General features: G+C 40.1%; 1 protein-coding gene across 1 annotated transcript in view; it reads right to left on the minus strand.

Annotated features, from left to right (window-relative positions):
- Positions 1 to 492: 492 nt before the first annotated feature.
- Positions 493 to 19,656, minus strand: part of mcm9 (minichromosome maintenance 9 homologous recombination repair factor) — a 46,804-nt gene continuing 27,640 nt past the window's right edge. Inside the window, exons 10-15 of the mRNA XM_061929895.2 lie at positions 16,850 to 17,024; positions 9,462 to 9,664; positions 8,163 to 8,366; positions 6,721 to 6,803; positions 5,018 to 5,163; positions 493 to 2,127 (exon numbers count right to left, since the gene is read on the minus strand). Of these exons, the coding sequence (XP_061785879.2) occupies positions 585 to 2,127; positions 5,018 to 5,163; positions 6,721 to 6,803; positions 8,163 to 8,366; positions 9,462 to 9,664; positions 16,850 to 17,024 (2,354 nt within the window). The 3' untranslated portion in view covers positions 493 to 584. The remainder of the gene's footprint in view (positions 2,128 to 5,017; positions 5,164 to 6,720; positions 6,804 to 8,162; positions 8,367 to 9,461; positions 9,665 to 16,849; positions 17,025 to 19,656) is intronic.

Raw genomic sequence — 19,656 nt, forward strand, 5'->3', positions numbered from 1 at the left:
TGCTGTACAGATTTACTTTAGAAAAGAGAAGTGTTGGATACCTCTCTTGTTGCCTTATTTGCATTTGACTTTATTAAATGTTTGGGTAGAATTTTATTAAACAAAACCAGTTTTCTTTTTGGTAAAATAAAAATGTATCACAGCTGTTATCTTTTTGTGGAATAATGTAGTTATTCGTAGAACTGGCATTTCGTGTTATTGTAGTTATTGTTTGAAGTGACCTGTGCTGGTTACTACAAACAATAACCAGGCAGTGGGCCGCACCTGTGCACATATTTTCATTTACCATTTTCGTTATGACTAGGGAAAATATAAAAATGGCGGAATTGCACAGAGGTCTGAAAAGGCTTGTTTAAAACAAAGAAAAATTCACATTTTTGACACTAATGGGGATCCCAAATACACCGAAAGAAGGTGCTAAGGAAAGTGTATTTTATGTAACAAGACCCCTTTAAATACCAAAATTCAACAGATGAATAACACAACCTAAAGTTCAATTAAAAAAGTTTATTTGTATACAATAATTGATCGTTTTTGTTGACAAATTTTGTCCAAAACGAAGTGAAGAAGTGTCACACTTGAGCTTACTTTGTGATCTCTTTGTCCCAGTCAGTGTCAAGAACATCATCACTGAACTCACCTGAGCCAAACAGAGAAACATCTTTTGTCGGACAACCCAGTTCAAAACACTTTCTCTTCTTTTTGGTTTCTAAGTCTTTGGTCATCTCAATCAAACTGACTGCAGCATGAGCAGGTTCCGTCAGATCTGGACTACAGTTAAGGATTGGTCCGTCACTCGTTCCTGGTCCATGATCCAGATCATGTGAGACCAGGGAAGATGAAGTCGCGGTTATCTCGCTGCTCACTACATCTCTCTTCCTCTTTCTCATAGGACTGAGCTGGCCTTGAGTAGTCATCCTCGAAAAATCCACGGCGTCTCTTTTGAGTGGACTTGTTTCCAGTTCAGTTTGGTGATTCCTGTTCGTGTCAGGTTTGGTTTCCACAGTGAAAGAGAATCTTGAGAGTCTAGCAAGGGTTGATGGGTTAACTCTTGGTTTGCAAGTAGGTGGTTTTAAAGGTGTTAAGCAGTCTTTGGTCCCATCACCATTGAGACACACCATCCCTGTGTCTTCTCCCTGCTTTGTTTTGCCATGGACTTGATCTTGTTCTTCCTGATCCACCTTCTGTGATGGCAAACAGAAAGCTGCTTCGTTGCTGACACAGCTCACCTGGCTTCCGTCTTCCAGACTCCTCAGGTGCATTTGTTGCATTTTATTTATTTTCTCATTGTCATTGTTTTCATCGTCGATTCGTTTCCCGCTTGCCATGTTTCTGCCATCCTTGCCTGCCTCTTGGTTGAACTCCTGTTGCATCTCTGCATGTACGTTAAGGCCAGCATTGTGGACTAAGGGTCTCATCTTTTTTGGTTTGAATGTAAAACCTGAAAACTGTGCATGAATATTCTGATTAGTTTCAACTGTAGCGGTCATTTTTCCCCGTAACACGTTGCTAAGCTTTTTAGTTGCTCTGTGACACCCTCCAACATCAACCTCTAACAGACTACGACCACCATTGTCCTGTTTACTTTGATTTAAGCAAGTGTTGTCTGTTCCATCTAAACTTGCACTGTTCAAAGACACCACACTTTGTCCTTGCTCAACTGGCTGCTGTTGACGCTGCAGCTCCTTCACTCGTCTGTCTCTCAGATTTTTACGGACTTTCTGGGTCACGCTACCTGAAGGCTTGGTGCATTTTCTGTCCAATTCTTTGAGACTCTCTTGAGCTTTGTGGTTATCATCTTTAACCGATCCCCGATCTTCAAAGATAGCGGCCTCAGAAGAATTCAAAATGGGGTTCACTGATGCGCTGACATGACTTGACAAGCTGGAAATTGGTTTTGGACTGAAGTCTCCTGGAGTTGCTGAGGACATTGGAGTTGACGTTGGATGTTCAGATAGAGATGGCGTAATGGAATGAAACCAATCTAAGCTGGTCTCTAGCTCTGTGGCCGTCTTCCTGTCCTTTGGGATGTCAGCTTGTGTTTTGCAGATTGAGCTTGTTTGTCCAAGTTGCTGCTGGTCAGCTGGTTGCTCTGAGCTGGAAGCTCCTGTGATGTTGCTTCTCAGCCTGGTGAACAAAAAAATTACACTTTTTTTATTTGGGCTCAACTCTTAAGGCCTATTCACACTCGGATTAATCGGAACGTGTTTGGTATCATACGGTGAACTAGTGTTATTTGGATTTCAGATGTGACTTGAGTACTGGGGTGGGGGGGGAATTTGTATTTGAAGTTCAAAATAACAAAATTACCAGAGCAAAACTGCGTGGGTTCCCTCCGGGTACTCCGGTTTCCTCCCACCTCCAAAAACATGCACCTGGGGATAGGTTGATTGGCAACACTAAATTGGCCCTAGTGTGTGAATGTGAGTGTGAATGTTGTCTGTCTATCTGTGTTGGCCCTGCGATGAGGTGACGAATTGTCCAGGGTGTACCCCGCCTTCCGCCCCCGAAGCAGCTGAGATAGGCTACAGCACCCCCCGCGACCCCGAACGGGACAAGCGGTAGAAAATGGATGGATGGAAAATAAATTACTTATTCGTTTTTCAAGATCCAATGACTTCATTTGATGTTTACGTCGTATGTCCTTGCTGAAACTTAAGCCAATATGCCAACAGGGAAAGAGAGAAAATAAGGTGTAATAAGTGTTTTGATTCTCTTAGCGGTGACAGCTGGGGTGTTTATGCCACAGAATTACATCAACAACACCCGTTAGGGGCGCAAAAGGCTTCCTCAGTTTGATTTTTTTTACTTGCTTGTGATTCATATTGCTGTTTGGAGGCCAGCTCTTCTCTCCACCTGCATCCTGATTGGTCAGCTGCTGTGTTCTGTCAATCACTGCGGTGCGGCATTGTGTCACGTTTGCCAGAAACGGTCGCGCCACAGAGCCAATCAATAAGCTTGTGGGCAGTCTAAGGGGAAACAGGCGTTCGCTCTAGTAGCCGTTTTCCGCTTGGCACAAGTGTTTGACTCCTCTTCGTTCAATTTAGTGTAACATTTGGACAGTAAAAATTGCAGGTGAACTACCTTTTGAAAAGGTCACGTCATGTTACTAGAAAAATATTGATGACAAAGGCCAAATTTACAGGAAGCTTCCACTGGTGGTTTACCAGCAGTGATGCCGGTGTACTCTAATATCACCATGTTTTTCTAACAAGTACTATCTTCAGATTACAATTACTCATCCATTGATTGATTGATTGAAACTTTTAGTAGTAGATTGCACAGTACAGTACATATTCCGTACAATTGACCACTAAATGGCAACACCCGAATAAGTTTTTCAACTTGTTTAAGTCGGGGTCCACGTTAATCAATTCATGGTATAAATATATACTATCCAAGTCCCTGCACTATCATTTTCATAAGAAAAAAAATTATAATTACTTTCACCTTGTGTCTCGTGAAGTGACGGCATGCACGCAACCAAATCACATGTTTAGCAAGAGGAGAAGTCACATGTAAAGCGGCGAGCAGACTTACCATTAAGCAAACAGGCAGTTTGCCTACTGCCGCAAGATGTCTACACGCCTCTAAACCAGTGATACATGTAGGGATGTCACGGTATGAAAATTTCTCATCACGGTTATTGTGACCAAAATTAGCACGGTTATCATTATTATTTTTAAATGTGCTTAAAATTTTCCAAAAAGTACTAATACTGAAATATTTTAACTAATATTTATTTTAAAAATATATCATTCAAAATGATGTACTTTGAAGAAGAAAAATGATGGTAAATAACTGTTTCATGTATTTCAAATAGAAATTAAATGTGCATATGAAAGCAACATAAGAATTATAAACACATATGGTAGAAACTAAATAACATAAATAAATAACAATACATGTGAAAAATGTGCAAGATGGCACATGATGGCCATGGGTTGTAATGTATCTGCACTTTTTACAAGTATACACAAATAGTGTCGATATATAAGATGTCTAGTCTTACACATATCAAGAGAACACCACTCAACTATTTGAAAGTTTGGCAATAAAATATGACAGCGCTGCAGTGAGGGCTTTTTGCCATTTTTGACGAGGGAGCATGAACAGCTGCTTCTGGAAGGCATCAGGTATTGTATGTGTGATGTTGGTAGAGGATGGTGTACTGTAACTTTGGAATCGAACTTGGAGTAATCCGTAATCAGATAACTTTTTTTTATTGGCTTCAGTGCTTGTGTGTGGATTGGTAAAACACAGTTTGGTCAGAATTTGGTACGACATGTTAAAAGTTAAAGTACCAATGATTGTCACACACACACTAGGTGTGGCAAAATTATTCTCTGCATTTGACCCATCACCCTTGATCACCCCCTGGGAAGTGAGGGGAGCAGTGGGCAGCAGCGGGGGCCACGCCCGGGAATCATTTTTGGTGATTTAACCCCCAATTCCAACCCTTGATGCTGAGTGCCAAGCAGGGAGGTGATGGGTCCCATTTTTATAGTCTTTGGTATGACTCGGCCGGGGTTTGAACTCACAACCTACCGATCTCAGGGCGGACACTCTAACCACTAGGCCACTGAGTAGGTATGTGCAACAATATTTTGTATTTCTAAACCATATCTAAGAACACATGATGTTTCCTAGGCTCCGTGTAAGTATACTGTGATTGTAAAGATAACATACACCTCATTGTACTCATTGACATTAGATTGTACTTAATCTAATGTCACTATATTGAAGAACAGAGACGCGGCATATGGGAAGTCTTATAAATATACTAACATATTTGTTGAACTAGGCAAGGCCATGTTTGATACAGTGTGTGGATTGTGACTCATGCTATACTGACAAGTACAACGATATTGAATATTTTAGAAGGTATTACATGTGTTGATAAAGGTACAGTGTTAACATCACAAATATGACTGATGATAGAGATTGGTTCTCAGCTGAGTGGATGGCTTCAAGCAAACTGTACAATTGTAATGTAAGTTTAAAAAAAAATACATACCTGGTCACTCTGTCCATCTCCTTTTGAAGCAGATGTGTCAGGTTCATTGCTTCCAGGAGTACCTGGCACTGTGTCTGGTACTGTTTACCAGGGTCATCGGGGAACGAGGTGAGTATTGCGTTTACGCTTCCGAGGAGGCCACCACCCTAAGAGAGCAAAAACAGTTTTAGGACCTGTCTGACTGCTAATGGCTGCACTCTGGACACTACCAAATTGACTATGAAAATATTGTGAATAATGTAAGCAATTAAAAATGTCATGGTAGTGCGACTGCTGACTGCTGATTTTAAGATCACTGTATTGTGGGAGGCAGTGCGTTTTTTGTTCTGGTCGTGGAACTGTTGACGAGCTCTATACTCTCAGCAGGGTTCTTGAGGGTGCATGGGAGTTTGCCCAACCATTGCTTTGTGGACTTAGAGAAGGCCTTCGACCGTGTCCCTTGTGAGATCTTGGTTAGAGTGCTCAGAGAGTATGAGGTAACGGACCGCCTGATTGTGGCGGTCCGCTCCCTGTATGATCGATGTCAGAGCTTGGTCCGCATTGCCGACAGCAAGTCGGATCCGTTTTCAGTAAGGGTTGGACTCCGCCAGGGCTGCCCTTTGTCACCAATTCTGTTCATAACTTTTATGGACATAATTTCTAGACGCAGTCAGGCTGTTGAGGGGGTCCGCTTTGGTAGCTGTAGGATTAGGTCTCTGCTTTTTGCAGATGATGTGGTCCTGATGGCTTCATATGGCCAGGATCTTCAGCTCTCACTGAATCGGTTCGCAGCTGAGTGTGAAGCGACTGGGATGAGAATCAGCACCTCCAAGTTCGAGTCCATGGTTCTCGCCCGGAAAAGGGCGGTGTGCCATCTTCCAGTTGGGGAGGAGATCTTGCCCCAAGTGGAGGAGTTCAAGTACCTCGGAGTCTTGTTCACGACTTAGGGAAGAGTGGATCGTGAGATCGGCATGTGGATCCGTGCGGCGTCTTCAGTGATGCGGACCTTGCATCGATCCGACGTGGTGAAGAAGGAGCTGAGCCGGAAGGCAAAGCTCTCAATTTACCGGTTAACCGACGTTCTTATCCTCACCTATGGTCATGAGCTTTGGGTTATGATCAAAAGGACAAGATCACGAGTACAAGTGGCTGAAATGAGTTTCCTCTGTCGGGTGGCGGGGCTCTCCCTTAGAGATAGGGTGAGAAGCTCTGTCATTCGGGAGGAGCTCAAAGTAAAGCCGCAGCTCCTCCACATTGAGAGGAGCCAGATGAGTTGGTTCAGGCATCTGGTCACCTCTCCTGGGAGGTGTTTAGGGCATGTCCGACCGGTACGAGGCCCCGGTGAAGACCCCGGACACTTTGGGGAGATTATGTCTTCCGGCTGGCCTGGGAATGCTTTGGGATCTCCTGGGGAGGAGCTGGATGAAGTAGCTGGGGATAGGTAAGTCTGGGCTTTACTGCTTAGACTGCTGCCCCCGCGACCCGACCTCGGATAAGCGGAAGAAGATGGATGGATGGATAGATTGTAGGAGGCTTCATCGACCATAAAGACTTCATTACAGTTTTAATATTTTAGTTATCATGATCATATTAATTGCTTTTAAATTGCACGCCATTATATTTTGCACATGAGTGAAGGTAATTGTATAGTCTAAATAAGTCACAATATCCAAACACCTTGGAAAAATGCAAGTTTTACAAAAAGAAACTGTCATTCTTCATACCTGCATGGAAGACTCCATAACAGAGACGGCCATGACAGCGTCCTCTATAGTCACAGTTTCTCGAAACATGAGCCTGGCATGAGCTGAATGGAAATGGAATTAATCAGTATTGAAAGTTGTTCACCACTTTGTGTACAGTGTGTGTCGGCTAATACACCCCCTTAGTTTACACAACATTTAGTTAGTTCGTTTATTATTTCTTCAGTCAGTGGACAACAAAATAAACAAACAGTTTTATATTCATAAATTGACAATTTTACAGACCGAAAGGTTTAGGTTTAAGTTTAGCACTTATTTCGCCTAACCCTATAAACCAGTGGTTCTTAACCTGGATTCGATCGAACCCCAGGGGTTTGGCGGAGACTCCGCCGCGGAGGTCAAGACACACCCAACTCATCGTGTAAATAAAAACGTCTCCCTATCGACGTATTATGGATACCCCCAAACAATGTTCCCTCTAATTTTCCATATGCGTGAGCAAACGCAAAATGCACTGTGGCCACACCAGCAGCACACCTGTCCCAAACCTGACTAAATAACAAGTTAAATGTTTTATTATTATAATCTGACAGCAGTCATTTCCATGAGATTATTTTCTAATATAAGTGTTTTGGCCAGCTTACAATAACAATAACAACAAATATTGTTTTTCTTGAGCTGTGTACTAGTATTGTATGTCTTTGGAAATCATTTGTACCCCATTCAGATATCGCATTTAGTTCCCACTAAAACATTCACATGTTGCACAATAAGATGTAAAATCATGTGTACATTCCTGTAACTTTCTGTTTGTAAAATATATATTTATTAGTATTTGTTTAAAATAACATAATTTCATGATTACGGTTCAAGTTTGGTGAATGCGCATATGAAACTGGTGGGGTTCGGTACCTCCAACAAGGTTAAGAACCACTGGTATAAACAATCTCAAATACAAGATGAGCTTCATAGAAATATGAAATTTCCTTTACACAACATATTATAAATACACCTTGTACACAACATAAACACTGTTCAAATATATACACAGTAAAGACATAAACAAACAGTTGTGAAATATGCCTGTTGGTTAAACATTTGTACCAATAATATTCTAAATACTTGTACTTCCATTATTATTTATATCCCACATTTAATTTTGTAATCAACATTGATCATAGGATTAACTACTGGTGTTGATTCATTGTATAATGACACAATGACACCTCATTGTGTCATTTGTGGAGTAAATATTATTAAACAAATTACAAGGTGTCCCTCTGGACACACAGGCAAAAATGCATATATTATACAGTTATTATAATATATATTTAAAATGTTTCATTAGATTCAGGATTTTTTTATTCTTTACTATTGGATTGGTAGGTACTAGGTAGAGTCTGGCCGAGGTTTGCCCTTTTCGAATACTTTTGTAGTTGTAACCAGATTGCAAAATGACTCACCTTCGGCCAGTCTGCTCAGACTCTCCAGCATGCGTATTGTTGTGCGAGCAGCGTTGCGGCCTTCACTCTGCCTCTGCAGCTGGTAGTACCTTGATAAGATGCAGTTGGCCTCTGTAGAAACCTGCGGCTGCAAGCGCCTTATCACACAAAAATAGGCCCTCATTTTTTCAATGGGCCACAGGACACTGCTCTCAGACGGCAGTCCTTCAGGAAAAAAGAAGATGATATTTGCCCAATTTCGTCATCATAAAAAATGGGGTTAAAAATTAGGTTAAGATGCATCCATCCTACTCCTGTAAATATTAATACTATATGATAATATTTGTCTAAATTAGAGATGTCCGATAATGGCTTTTTGCCGATATCCAATATTGTCCAACTTTTTAATTACCGATACCGATATTAACCGATACCGATATCAACCGATATATACAGTCGTGGAATTAACACATTATTATGCCTAATTTGGACAACCAGGTATGGTAAAGATAAGGTACTTTTAAAAAAAAATTATAAAATAAAATAAGATAAATAAATTAAAAACATTTTCTTGAATAAAAAAGAAAGTAAAACAATATAAAAACAGTTTCATTGAAAACTAGTAATTAATGAAAATGAGTAAAATTAACTGTTAAAGGTTAGTACTATTAGTGGACCAGCAGCACGCACAATCATGTGTGCTTACGGACTGTATCCCTTGCAGACTGTATTGATATATATTGATATATAATGTAGGAACCAGACTATTAATAACAGAAAGAAACAACCCTTTAGTGTGAATGAGTGTGAATGAGTGTAAATGGGGGAGGGAGGTTTTTTGGGTTGATGCACTAATTGTAAGTGTATCTTGTGTTTTTTATGTTAATTAAATAAAAAAATAAAAAACGATACCGATAGCAAAAAAACGATACCGATAATGATATTACATTTTAACGCATTTATCGGCCGATAATATCGGCAGGCCGATATTATCGGACATCTCTAGTCTAAATTTATTATGTGTTGCTATTAATGGATAAGGACTACCAGTAAAAATTGTATTCACGCAGTATGAAATCAAGAAAAGAAAAGAAAAGTTGGAAGGTTTGAATGTTTTGATGTTGGAATGCTCTAAATCGGTTGAAAATAAAGGGGGGGGGGGGAATCATTCACACAATAAAGCACATTTGTTCCTCATCGACAACAACCACAATATTATAATATACAAACAATTCATTTTCATACCTTCAATGAACTAAACATGTCTTTTTCTTCGATAATTTCAATAAATATGAATACAAAAAGTATTCTTCTTCCTACCTCTGTTCTCTAGAACGAAAGAGGAGATTATGCGGTCCCACTCAGCGTTTCTTGTGTCAAGCAGAACCAGAACCAGGTCAAAACGACTCAGCAAAGGGCTGGCTAGTGCTACGTTGACTGACAGTGGTTGATTGGGATCGTACTGGCCCTTGGGGTTGGTCGCTGCCAGAATAGTGGTACGAGTGTTCAGCTTACACACCATACTATGGAACAAAAAACATTTCAAACATGAACTTCATGACATCACAGCTTTTCAGTAACAACATAAGTGTTAAGTCATGTTTGCATGGACAGTAAAAGCATCAAATCTATGTAATGACTATAATGCGTCATGAGCAGTGTTGGGTTAGTTACTGAAAACCAGTAACTAGTTACAGTTACTAGTTACTTTATTTCAAAAGTAACTCAATTACTAACTCAGTTACTAACACCAAAAAGTAATGTGTTACTGTGAAAAGCAACTATCTAGTTACTTTTTTTTTTTTTTAAATCTCCCATTAATGCCCTTTTAGCCTTCATTTCAGTACTGTTATTGCACTGGAGAATAATACAATCTGTTGATCAACTTGACATGCATTTGCATCACTGAACTCTGCTAAGCAATGTGGTCTACATGCAACACATAAAGACAAAGATATGTCTCAAAGGGCCAATTTATTTCAGGCCAGAACAAATTGACAAAACTATTTTAAATAGCTGCAACACAACATACATAAGTAACAAACAGCATAATAACAACATAGCTGTAAACCTGGCTTCACCTAAGGAAGGCACACGTGACATACACAAAGCCTAACCAGGCAGATTTGAATTGTTGTTTTGGGCAGTAGACAGGATCTTTGATCCAAGACACAACTTACTATAATGTTACACAACTATAATGTTCTTTTCTTTGTGCTCGACAAAAAAAAGAAGTGAGAATATCTCCATGTTAAGACACACGACTCACTCGACTGCGGCTCCGTTGTTAGTAAACACAGACACGCCCCCCCTCCCCTCCCCACACCCACACCCAGACACACACAGAGCGCGCCTCCAGCTTGTGACACAAGAACAGTCAGAAGGACGACACTGCAGCGCTCCAATAAAACACACTCAGATATTCTGTTTCTAGCCGATACTACATAAAAAATAACGTAAAATAACGCAGTAACGCATCATGTAGTAACGGTAACTCAGTTACTGAATATAAAAAATAACGCGTTAGATTACTAGTTACCGCCGAAACTAACGGCGTTACAGTTAGTCCCAACACTGGTCATGAGACATGCAAAACTAAATTATATACAAAGACGATAAAAGTAAAGGAAATTAAATGATCTCAAATATACCTACAAATGAGGCATAATGATACAATATCTACATACAGTTAGCCTAAATAGCCTGATTAGCACTCCAACAAGTCAATAACATCAACAAAGCTCACCTTTGTGCATTCACGCACAGCATGAAACTTTTGGTGGACAAAATCAGACAAAGAAGGAGTGGAAGATTTTACATGTAAACAAACTGTTGCGTCACAGTCCACACTATGGTGATTTCAAGGACCGCCGAAATTAGTAGGACAAAACAATGTTCACCAAATACTCATATTAAACATGCTAAACAGTGGGCTTTCTAACAATTGGGAAGGTTTTTGTCATGTTTGTCCTCAAACAAAAACCATACTAAAACAAACGAAAAAAATTTCCCCCCATCTTTTTTAATTTTCAATCATTTTTTAAAAATGCTCCAGGGAGCCACTAGGGATGCGCAGCAAAAGAGCCGCATGCGGCTCGAGAGCCGCGGGTTGCTGACCCCCGGTCTAGCGGATGGAGGGCAGAGCAAAGAGGCAGGTGGACGGAATTTGTTCATAAAGATTAATAAACCCTGCATCCACACCAGGAAGATTGTTCCTCATGGTTTCCTGACATTGACCTCAGTCTTCTATTCAGTCCTACTACAGTGGAACCTCGATTTACGGACACCTCATTAAACAAACTTTACGATTTACGAACCACAGACCAAATATGAATTTGCTTTGTGAGTTCTCTCCGGGTACTACGGCTTCCTCCCACCTCCAAAAACATGCTGATTGGCAACACTAAATTGGCCCTAGTGTGTGAATGTGAGTGTGAATGTGAATGTTGTCTGTCCATCTGTGTTGGCCCTGTGATGAGGTAGTGACTTGTCCAGGGTGTAACCTGCCTTCCGCCCGATGGCAGCTGGGATAGGCTTGAGTCCCCCTCCGGGAGAAAATGAATGGATGGAGGAATGTACGAACCTTGTCTCCATGTACAAACCCCGTTTCCATATGAGTTGGGAAATTGTGTTAGATGTAAATATAAACGGAATACAATGATTTGCAAATCCTTTTCAACCCATATTCAATTGAATGCACTACAAAGACAAGATATTTGATGTTCAAACTCATAAACTTTATTTTTTTTTTGCAAATATTAATTAACATAGAATTTCATGGCTGCAACACATGCCAAAGTAGTTGGGAAAGGGCATGTTCACCACTGTGTTACATGGCCTTTCCTTTTAACAACACTCAGTAAACGTTTGGGAACTGAGGAGACACATTTTTTAAGCTTCTCAGGAGGAATTATTTCCCATTCTTGCTTGATGTACAGCTTAAGTTGTTCAACAGTCCGGGGGTCTCCGTTGTGGTATTTTAGGCTTCATAATGCGCCACACATTTTAAATGGGAGACAGGTCTGGACTACAGGCAGGCCAGTCTAGTACCCGCACTCTTTTACTATGAAGCCACGTTGATGTAACACGTAGCTTGGCATTGTCTTGCTGAAATAAGCAGGGGCGTCCATGGTAACGTTGCTTGGATGGCAACATATGTTGCTCCAAAACCTGTATGTACCTTTCAGCATTAATGGTGCCTTCACAGATGCTGGCTTTTGAACTTTGCGTCGATAACAGTCTGGATGGTTCGCTTCCCCTTTGGTCCGGATGACACGATGTCGAATATTTCCAAAAACAATTTGAAATGTGGACTCGTCAGACCACAGAACACTTTTCCACTTTGCATGAGTCCATCTTAGATGATCTCGGGCCCAGAGAAGCCGGCGGCGTTTCTGGATGTTGTTGATAAATTTAACTTGCACTTACAGATGTAGCAACGAACTGTACAAACCCCATTTCCATATGAGTTGGAAAATTGTGTTAGATGTAAATATAAATGGAATACAATGATTTGCATGCCTTGGGTACTAATAAATAAATAAATAAATAAATAAATAAATGGGTTATACTTGTATAGCGCTTTTCTACCTTCAAGGTACTCAAAGCGCTTTGACAGTATTTCCACATTCACCCATTCACACACACATTCACACACTGATGGCGGGAGCTGCCATGCAAGGCGCTAACCAGCAGCCATCAGTAATACACCCCCATACCATCACAGATGCTGGCTTTTCAACTTTGCGCCTATAACAATCCGGATGGTTCTTTTCCTCTTTGGTCCTGAGGACACGACGTCTACAGTTTCCAAAAACAATTTGAAATGTGGACTCGTCAGACCACAGAACACTTTTCCACTTTATATCAGTCCATCTTGGATGAGCTCAGGCCCAGTGAAGCCGACGGCGTTTCTGGGTGTTGTTGATAAACGGTTTTCAACTTACATAGGAGAGTTTTAACTTGCACTTACAGATGTAGCGACTAACTGTAGTTACTGACAGTGGGTTTCTGAAGTGTTCCTGAGCCCATGTGGTGATATCCTTTACACACTGATGTCGCTTGTTGATGCAGTACAGCCTGAGGGATCGAAGGTCACGGGCTTAGCTGCTTACGTGCAGTGATTTCTCCAGATTCTCTGAACCCTTTGATGATATTACGGACCGTAGATGGTGAAATCCCTAAATTCCTTGCAATAGCTGGTTGAGAAAGGTTTTTCTTAAACTGTTCAACAATTTGCTCACGCATTTGTTGACAAAGTGGTGACCCTCGCCCCATCCTTGTTTGTGAATGACTAAGCATTTCATGGAATCTACTTTTATACCCAATCATGGCACCCACCTGTTCCCAATTTGCCTGTTCACCCGTGGGATGTTCCAAATAAGTGTTTGATGAGCATTCCTCAACTTTATCAGTATTTATTGCCACCTTTCCCAACTTCTTTGTCACATGTTGCTGGCATCAAATTCTAAAGTTAATGATTATTTGCAAAAAAAAAAAATGTTTATCAGTTTGAACATCAAATCTGTCTTTGTAGCATATTCAACTGAATATGGGTTGAAAATGATTTGCAAACCATTGTATTCCGTGTATATTTACATCTAACACAATTTCCCAAATCATATGGAAACGGGGTTTGTAGCTGAAATGGGTGACTTTCCATTCCTGCATTGTTCGTTTTGATGCCTTCAGTGACAATCTACAATGTAAATAGTCATGAAAATCAAGAAACACATTGAATGAGGAGAATGTGTGTTCAAACTTTTGGCCTGTACTGTATGTTCTTGTCTCACACATAGATTGTGGCTGATGGGCAACATTCCAAAAAAGTGCAGTTTTCCTTTGAGTCATCCATCAGCTCAAAAATGTAACTGCTGCATAGACGATTGTGTCTCTACTATTGTATTGTATTTTTGTATCTGTTGTATTAAAACACGCAAAACTTTAGTAGATCTGGCCCTATGTTTATTTATCCTATTTAGTTTCTAGCGTGGGTTCCCTCCGGGTACTCCGGCTTCCTCCCACCTCCAAAGACATGCACCTGGGGATAGGTTGATTGGCAACACTAAATTGGCCGTAGTGTGTGAATGTGAGTGTGAATGTTGTCTGTCTATCTCTGTTGGCGGTGGAATGAGGTGGGTGTACCCTGCCTTCCGCCTGAATGCAGCTGGGATAGGCTCCAGCCAGCCCCGCGACCCCGAGAGAACAAGCGGTGGAAAATTGATGGATGGGTGGATTTTTCTCCGCAGCTCTGTTTGTTGCTTTATATATTTTGCTTTCTTTTTTCTTTATTCACACTACCGGTAAGGCTGGGCGATATATCGAGTTTGTAAGATATATCGATATATTTTTAAACAAGATATGAATTAAGAAAATATTGTAATATCGACATAATTTATTTCACATTAAAATTATCAAACGCCGCTTATTTGTTGTGTTCCTTGTTCTCCCCCGCTTCTCATTCCCTCTCATGGGCTACTAAACCCCTCCCCTTCCTCCTTCCAAGACATGCTTGCATGTATAAGAACATCCATGATTGGTTGGTTGTTTACTATGATGAGTCACGATTGGTTAAGAGTAGGGCAAAACATTAGGGACAGGCTAATCAGAGGCAAGATAGGGCGGGTCATGGAACCAGGAAAGGAAATCACAACAGACATCCCAAATGACGACGAGACAGTCGGAGAAGAGAAGAGGGAATAATCAAGCGGGCGATTTATATAATAAAAAAACAAGTGGAAGATGACAGAGAATGATTCTCTTCTTTAGATTTTTCTTTTAGCGATGTAGACGACGTCCAGGAAACCCACAATGTGTCTACTTGGCCACATTTGGACAAATGTATGTGTCTGGATAACACATTCTTTTGAGTTGTTTTCCATGTAAGCCCAAATCAATACTGTTCTCCAGTTGTCAAGCTGAGCATATTTCGCACGAGAAATGCTGCCAAAAATGTATGCCGAAATGAGGAAGATCATAGCCGCACAATTAAGTCAAGTCACTTACTTGGCGCTGACCAGAAGCGTACGTGTGTGACAGTCCATTACATCATCGAATGGGAATTAAAAAGTGCCTGCCTGCGAATGTATTTTTATCTGAGTTTGATACATTTTGTATTATTTGCACAGCTATGTTATTTATTTTACGTAGAAAGAATATTTTTCTATTTTATTTATGTTATGTAATTCTGTGCTACTTAAGCAGTTTATTTTATGTGCTGTTAATACCCATCTTGACTAACTGGCTTAATAAAAGTGACACTGACTGTTTACAGCAGGGGTGCTCACACTTTTTCTGCAGGCGAGCTACTTTTCAATTGATCAAGTCGTGGGGATCTACCTCATTCATATATATCATTTATATTTACTTATTTATGAAACATATGTTTTTGTTAACAAGTTAAATGTGTTTAATGATAATACAAGCATGTTTAACACATATAGTTAATATTGTTAAGTTAAAGGTGTTTAAAGATAATGCAAACATGTTTAACACATATAGTTAATATTGTTAACAAGTTAAAGAGGTTTAGTGATAATGCAAGCATGTTTAACACATATAGTTAATATTGTTAATAAATTAAAGGTGTTTAATGATAATACAAGAATGTTTAACACATAGTTAATATTGTTAACAAGTTAAAGGTGTTTAAAGATAATACAAGCATGTTTAACACGTATAGTTAATATTGGTAATAAGTTAAAGGTGTTTAAAGATAATACAAGCATGTTTAACACATATAGTTAATATTGTTAATAAGTTAAAAGTGTTTAGAGATAATACAAGCATGTTTAACACATATAGTTAATATTGTTAATAAGTTAAAAGTGTTTAGAGATAATACAAGCATGTTTAACACATATAGATTCATTTCTTTCATGAAGACAAGAATATAAGTTAGTGTATTACCTGATTGTGATGACTTGCATTGATTGGAATCAGACAGTAGTGCTGATAAGGTCCGCATTTTCGAATGGAGGAGAAAAAAAGTCCTCCTTTCTGTCCAATACCACATGAAAGTGGTTGGTTTTTGGCATTTTATTTATCCAGCTTCCGTACTCCTTTGTATACACTTTACAAGAAATACATTGTCGGCAAACTCCGTAGCTTGCTAGCTTGTGCACGCCAGCTTTCTGAGACTCTTATTTTGGTAGCGCAGGCAGGATGAAGTAGCGCTTTTATTGTGCAACTGTGCAGTCGGTCTTTGGAGTTTTGACGACAGATACGGCGCCAGAGTCTGTTGAAATAAAGTGTTTCTCGCCTTCCAGTCGGTAATTTTAATGAGCTGGCAGCAGCCAGCGTCATCTCAGAAGACCCTCGGGTGCCGTGAATGTCAATCAAGTGACGAAAGTGACGTCATAGTGAAGATTTATGATCGCTCATTTTTAGGACTATTTTTTTAATGGCTGGCTGGTGATCGACTTACACACCCTCCGAGATCGACCGGTAGATCGCGATCGACGTAATGAGCACCCCTGGTTTACAGTACAATTGATTTGATAACAGTGAATCTCGCTCAAAAATGAATATCTTCATATGTATACTTTTACCGGAAAATATATCGAGATATATATCGAACATTGAGTTTAAGTAAAAATATATCGAGATATACTTTTTCGTCCATATCGCCCAGCTCTAACTACCGGTACATGTATTGTATGTCTGTCAAATGAACCTTCATGCGCTTTAACTTGAAAAGACTTTCCTACCCGGCCTTGGCCACACTAATGGACTGTTGCTCCATAGCCTCGTGGATACTGATGCGGTCATGTTCTTTGATGCTGTTGAATTCATCGATGCAGCACAATCCACCATCTGAGAGGACCAGGGCTCCTGCCTCCAGATGCCATTCACCTCCATCTTTTACTGCTGCAACTGTCAGTCCTTCAGCAAAAGACAAAGTCGTTACTGCTTGGTTATACCTGTACCATACCATCTTTATTTATAAAGAAAGCCCTTTAAAACAACCACAGTTGAAAAACAAAAGGCTGTACACTACAAACAATTAAAACTATAAAAAAGCAGAATAGCAACAGCATGAGACAGACTAAAATAAAATGTATTAAAACAGAGGGAAAATATATTTAAAAAATTATATTAAATGGAAACATTTTCTTAAAAACAATGAGTCAAATAAAAGGCAGTTCAAAATAAAAAAAATTAAAAAAAGAGTCCAGAGTCTCATACTGGGTTAGAGGTCAGTTAGTAAAAGTGGGTTTAAAGATTGGTTTGAAGAGTGGTCAAAGAAGGGGCCTGTCTCACATGAAGAGGGAAATTGTTCCAGAGTTTAGGACCCGCAACAGAAAATGCCCTGTGCCCTCTGAGCTTGTGCTTCGATTTCAGTACCTTCAAAAGCAGCTGATCAGCTGATTTGAAGGACCGGGCGGGGGCGTAGAAGTAGAGCAGCTTAGAGAGGAGACCATGCAAAGTTCTAAAAACGAATGTTTGTTTTTTTGTAAATGGACTCTAAAAGGCACAATGAAGTGAGACTATAACAGGAGCAATGTGCTCTCTTTTATTTGTGCCAGTTAAAAGTCGGCCAGCTGCATTTTATACCAGTTGGAGATGTGAGAGGGAGGACTGGCTAATTCCAAAATAATGAGAGTTACAGTAATCCAGCCGAGATGTGATGAAGGCATGAATTACTGTCTCAAATTGTTGTTGGACTCACAAATACCAGTGTGTCCAAACATCCTACACTTACCTGACAATGTTAAGCTTGGAGAACACAATATCTGTGTGTGATGGGATGTTGTTTATTATCTTTTTTTTTTTACAAAAGTAATGTAAGGACACCTTTCATCAACACATTGTTTTTTTTTACTGTACAAATTAAATTGCTGTACATTTAATCATGTAATTGCTTTACATGATAGGATGTAATGTGTGTCTCTACATCACGGGTGTCAAACTCAAGGCCCTGGATCACATCCGCTCTATTTGTCGAACTACTTCACAGGTACTACACGAGAGGGAGTTCCTCAGACCTCGTCCCCCCCAAATTCAAGACTCTCATGGGAAAACATGCATTCTACTATTTTGCCACCACACAGTGGAATACACTACTAACAGACCTTAAAATTCGAACTTCCCTACTAAATTTTAAAACTGCCATAAAATCATGGCTCAGCTCAACCTCTACCTGATCTGAACCAAAATTGATCCCCAGCAACTCTTCGAAGTGTCAAGCAGGTTTATATGTAGTTATAGCGTATATATATTTTCTCATTCTGTTTTGCACACTCTTGGAGTCAACATGTGCATAGCCATGTACATAGTGTCATGTACATAGTGTATATATACCCCCCGCTCCCCATTTTTTGTCTATAGTTGCGCTTGTAGCGTGAAAGCAAGACAACTTGAACGTGTGTGTCGTATATTCCTCCAACAACCAGAATGAATGACGCTTACGTCACAAAACCTCCAACATGGCGGGAACAACAAACCCCCACCTTCGGGAGAATTTCCTGACGGCCACTTAAAGGGGCCGCACTGAATTACTCACTCTTAACTGCATATATGAATGTAAACAAGAATAACATTGTTATGTGCACAATAGAACAATGGCAGTGAATAATGAGGACAAAGTCAAGTAAACAGGTGTGGTGAATTATGTCCTTAAATCAACCGCTACAATATATTGTTTTTCAAATCACCTGACATGTATACTGTGCATATGTACATAATTTATAAATGTTTTAACATATTTTTTAAATATACATGTTACAGATTATATATCTTTTATTATTGAATGTATCAAATGTGATGAATATTTAAAGGCCTACTGAAACCCACTACTATCGACCACGCAGTCTGATAGTTTATACATCAATGATGAAATCTTAACATTGCAAAACATGCCAATACGGCCGGGTTAGTTTACTAAAGTGCAATTTTAAATTTTGCGCGAAATATCCTGCTGAAAACGTCTCGGTATGTTGACGTCAGCGCGTGACGTCGCGGATTGTAGAGGACATTTTGGGACAGCATGGTGGCCAGCTATTAAGTCGTCTGTTTCATCGCAAAATTCCACAGTATTCTGGACATCTGTGTTGGTGAATCTTTTGCAATTTGTTCAATGAACAATGGAGACAGCAAAGAAGAAAGCTGAAGGAGGGAAGCGGTGTATTGCGGCCGACTTCAGCAAGAACAAACACGGCCGGTGTTTCGTTGTTTACATTGCCGAAAGATGACAGTCAATCTTTACCATTGGCCTGTGGAGAACTGGGACACCAGAGACTCTTACCAGGAGGACTTTGAGTTGGATACGCAGACACGGTACCGTGAGTACGCTTCCAATCATTTGATCGCTTGCCCGTACGTGCGTGCCGCTATGTGCATGTCACGTACGTAACTTTGGGGAAATATATGTGCTGTATGAACTTTGGCGAGGTGAACGGTACTTTGGGCTGTGGGATTGAGTGTGTTGTGCAGGTGTTTGAGTTGTATTGGCGGGTTATATGGACGGGAGGGGGGAGGTGTTTGTTATGCAGGATTAATTTGTGGCATATTAAAT

The sequence above is a fragment of the Nerophis lumbriciformis genome, linkage group LG34 (assembly GCF_033978685.3).
Source record: "Nerophis lumbriciformis linkage group LG34, RoL_Nlum_v2.1, whole genome shotgun sequence".
Classification (NCBI taxonomy): Eukaryota; Metazoa; Chordata; class Actinopteri; order Syngnathiformes; family Syngnathidae; genus Nerophis; species Nerophis lumbriciformis.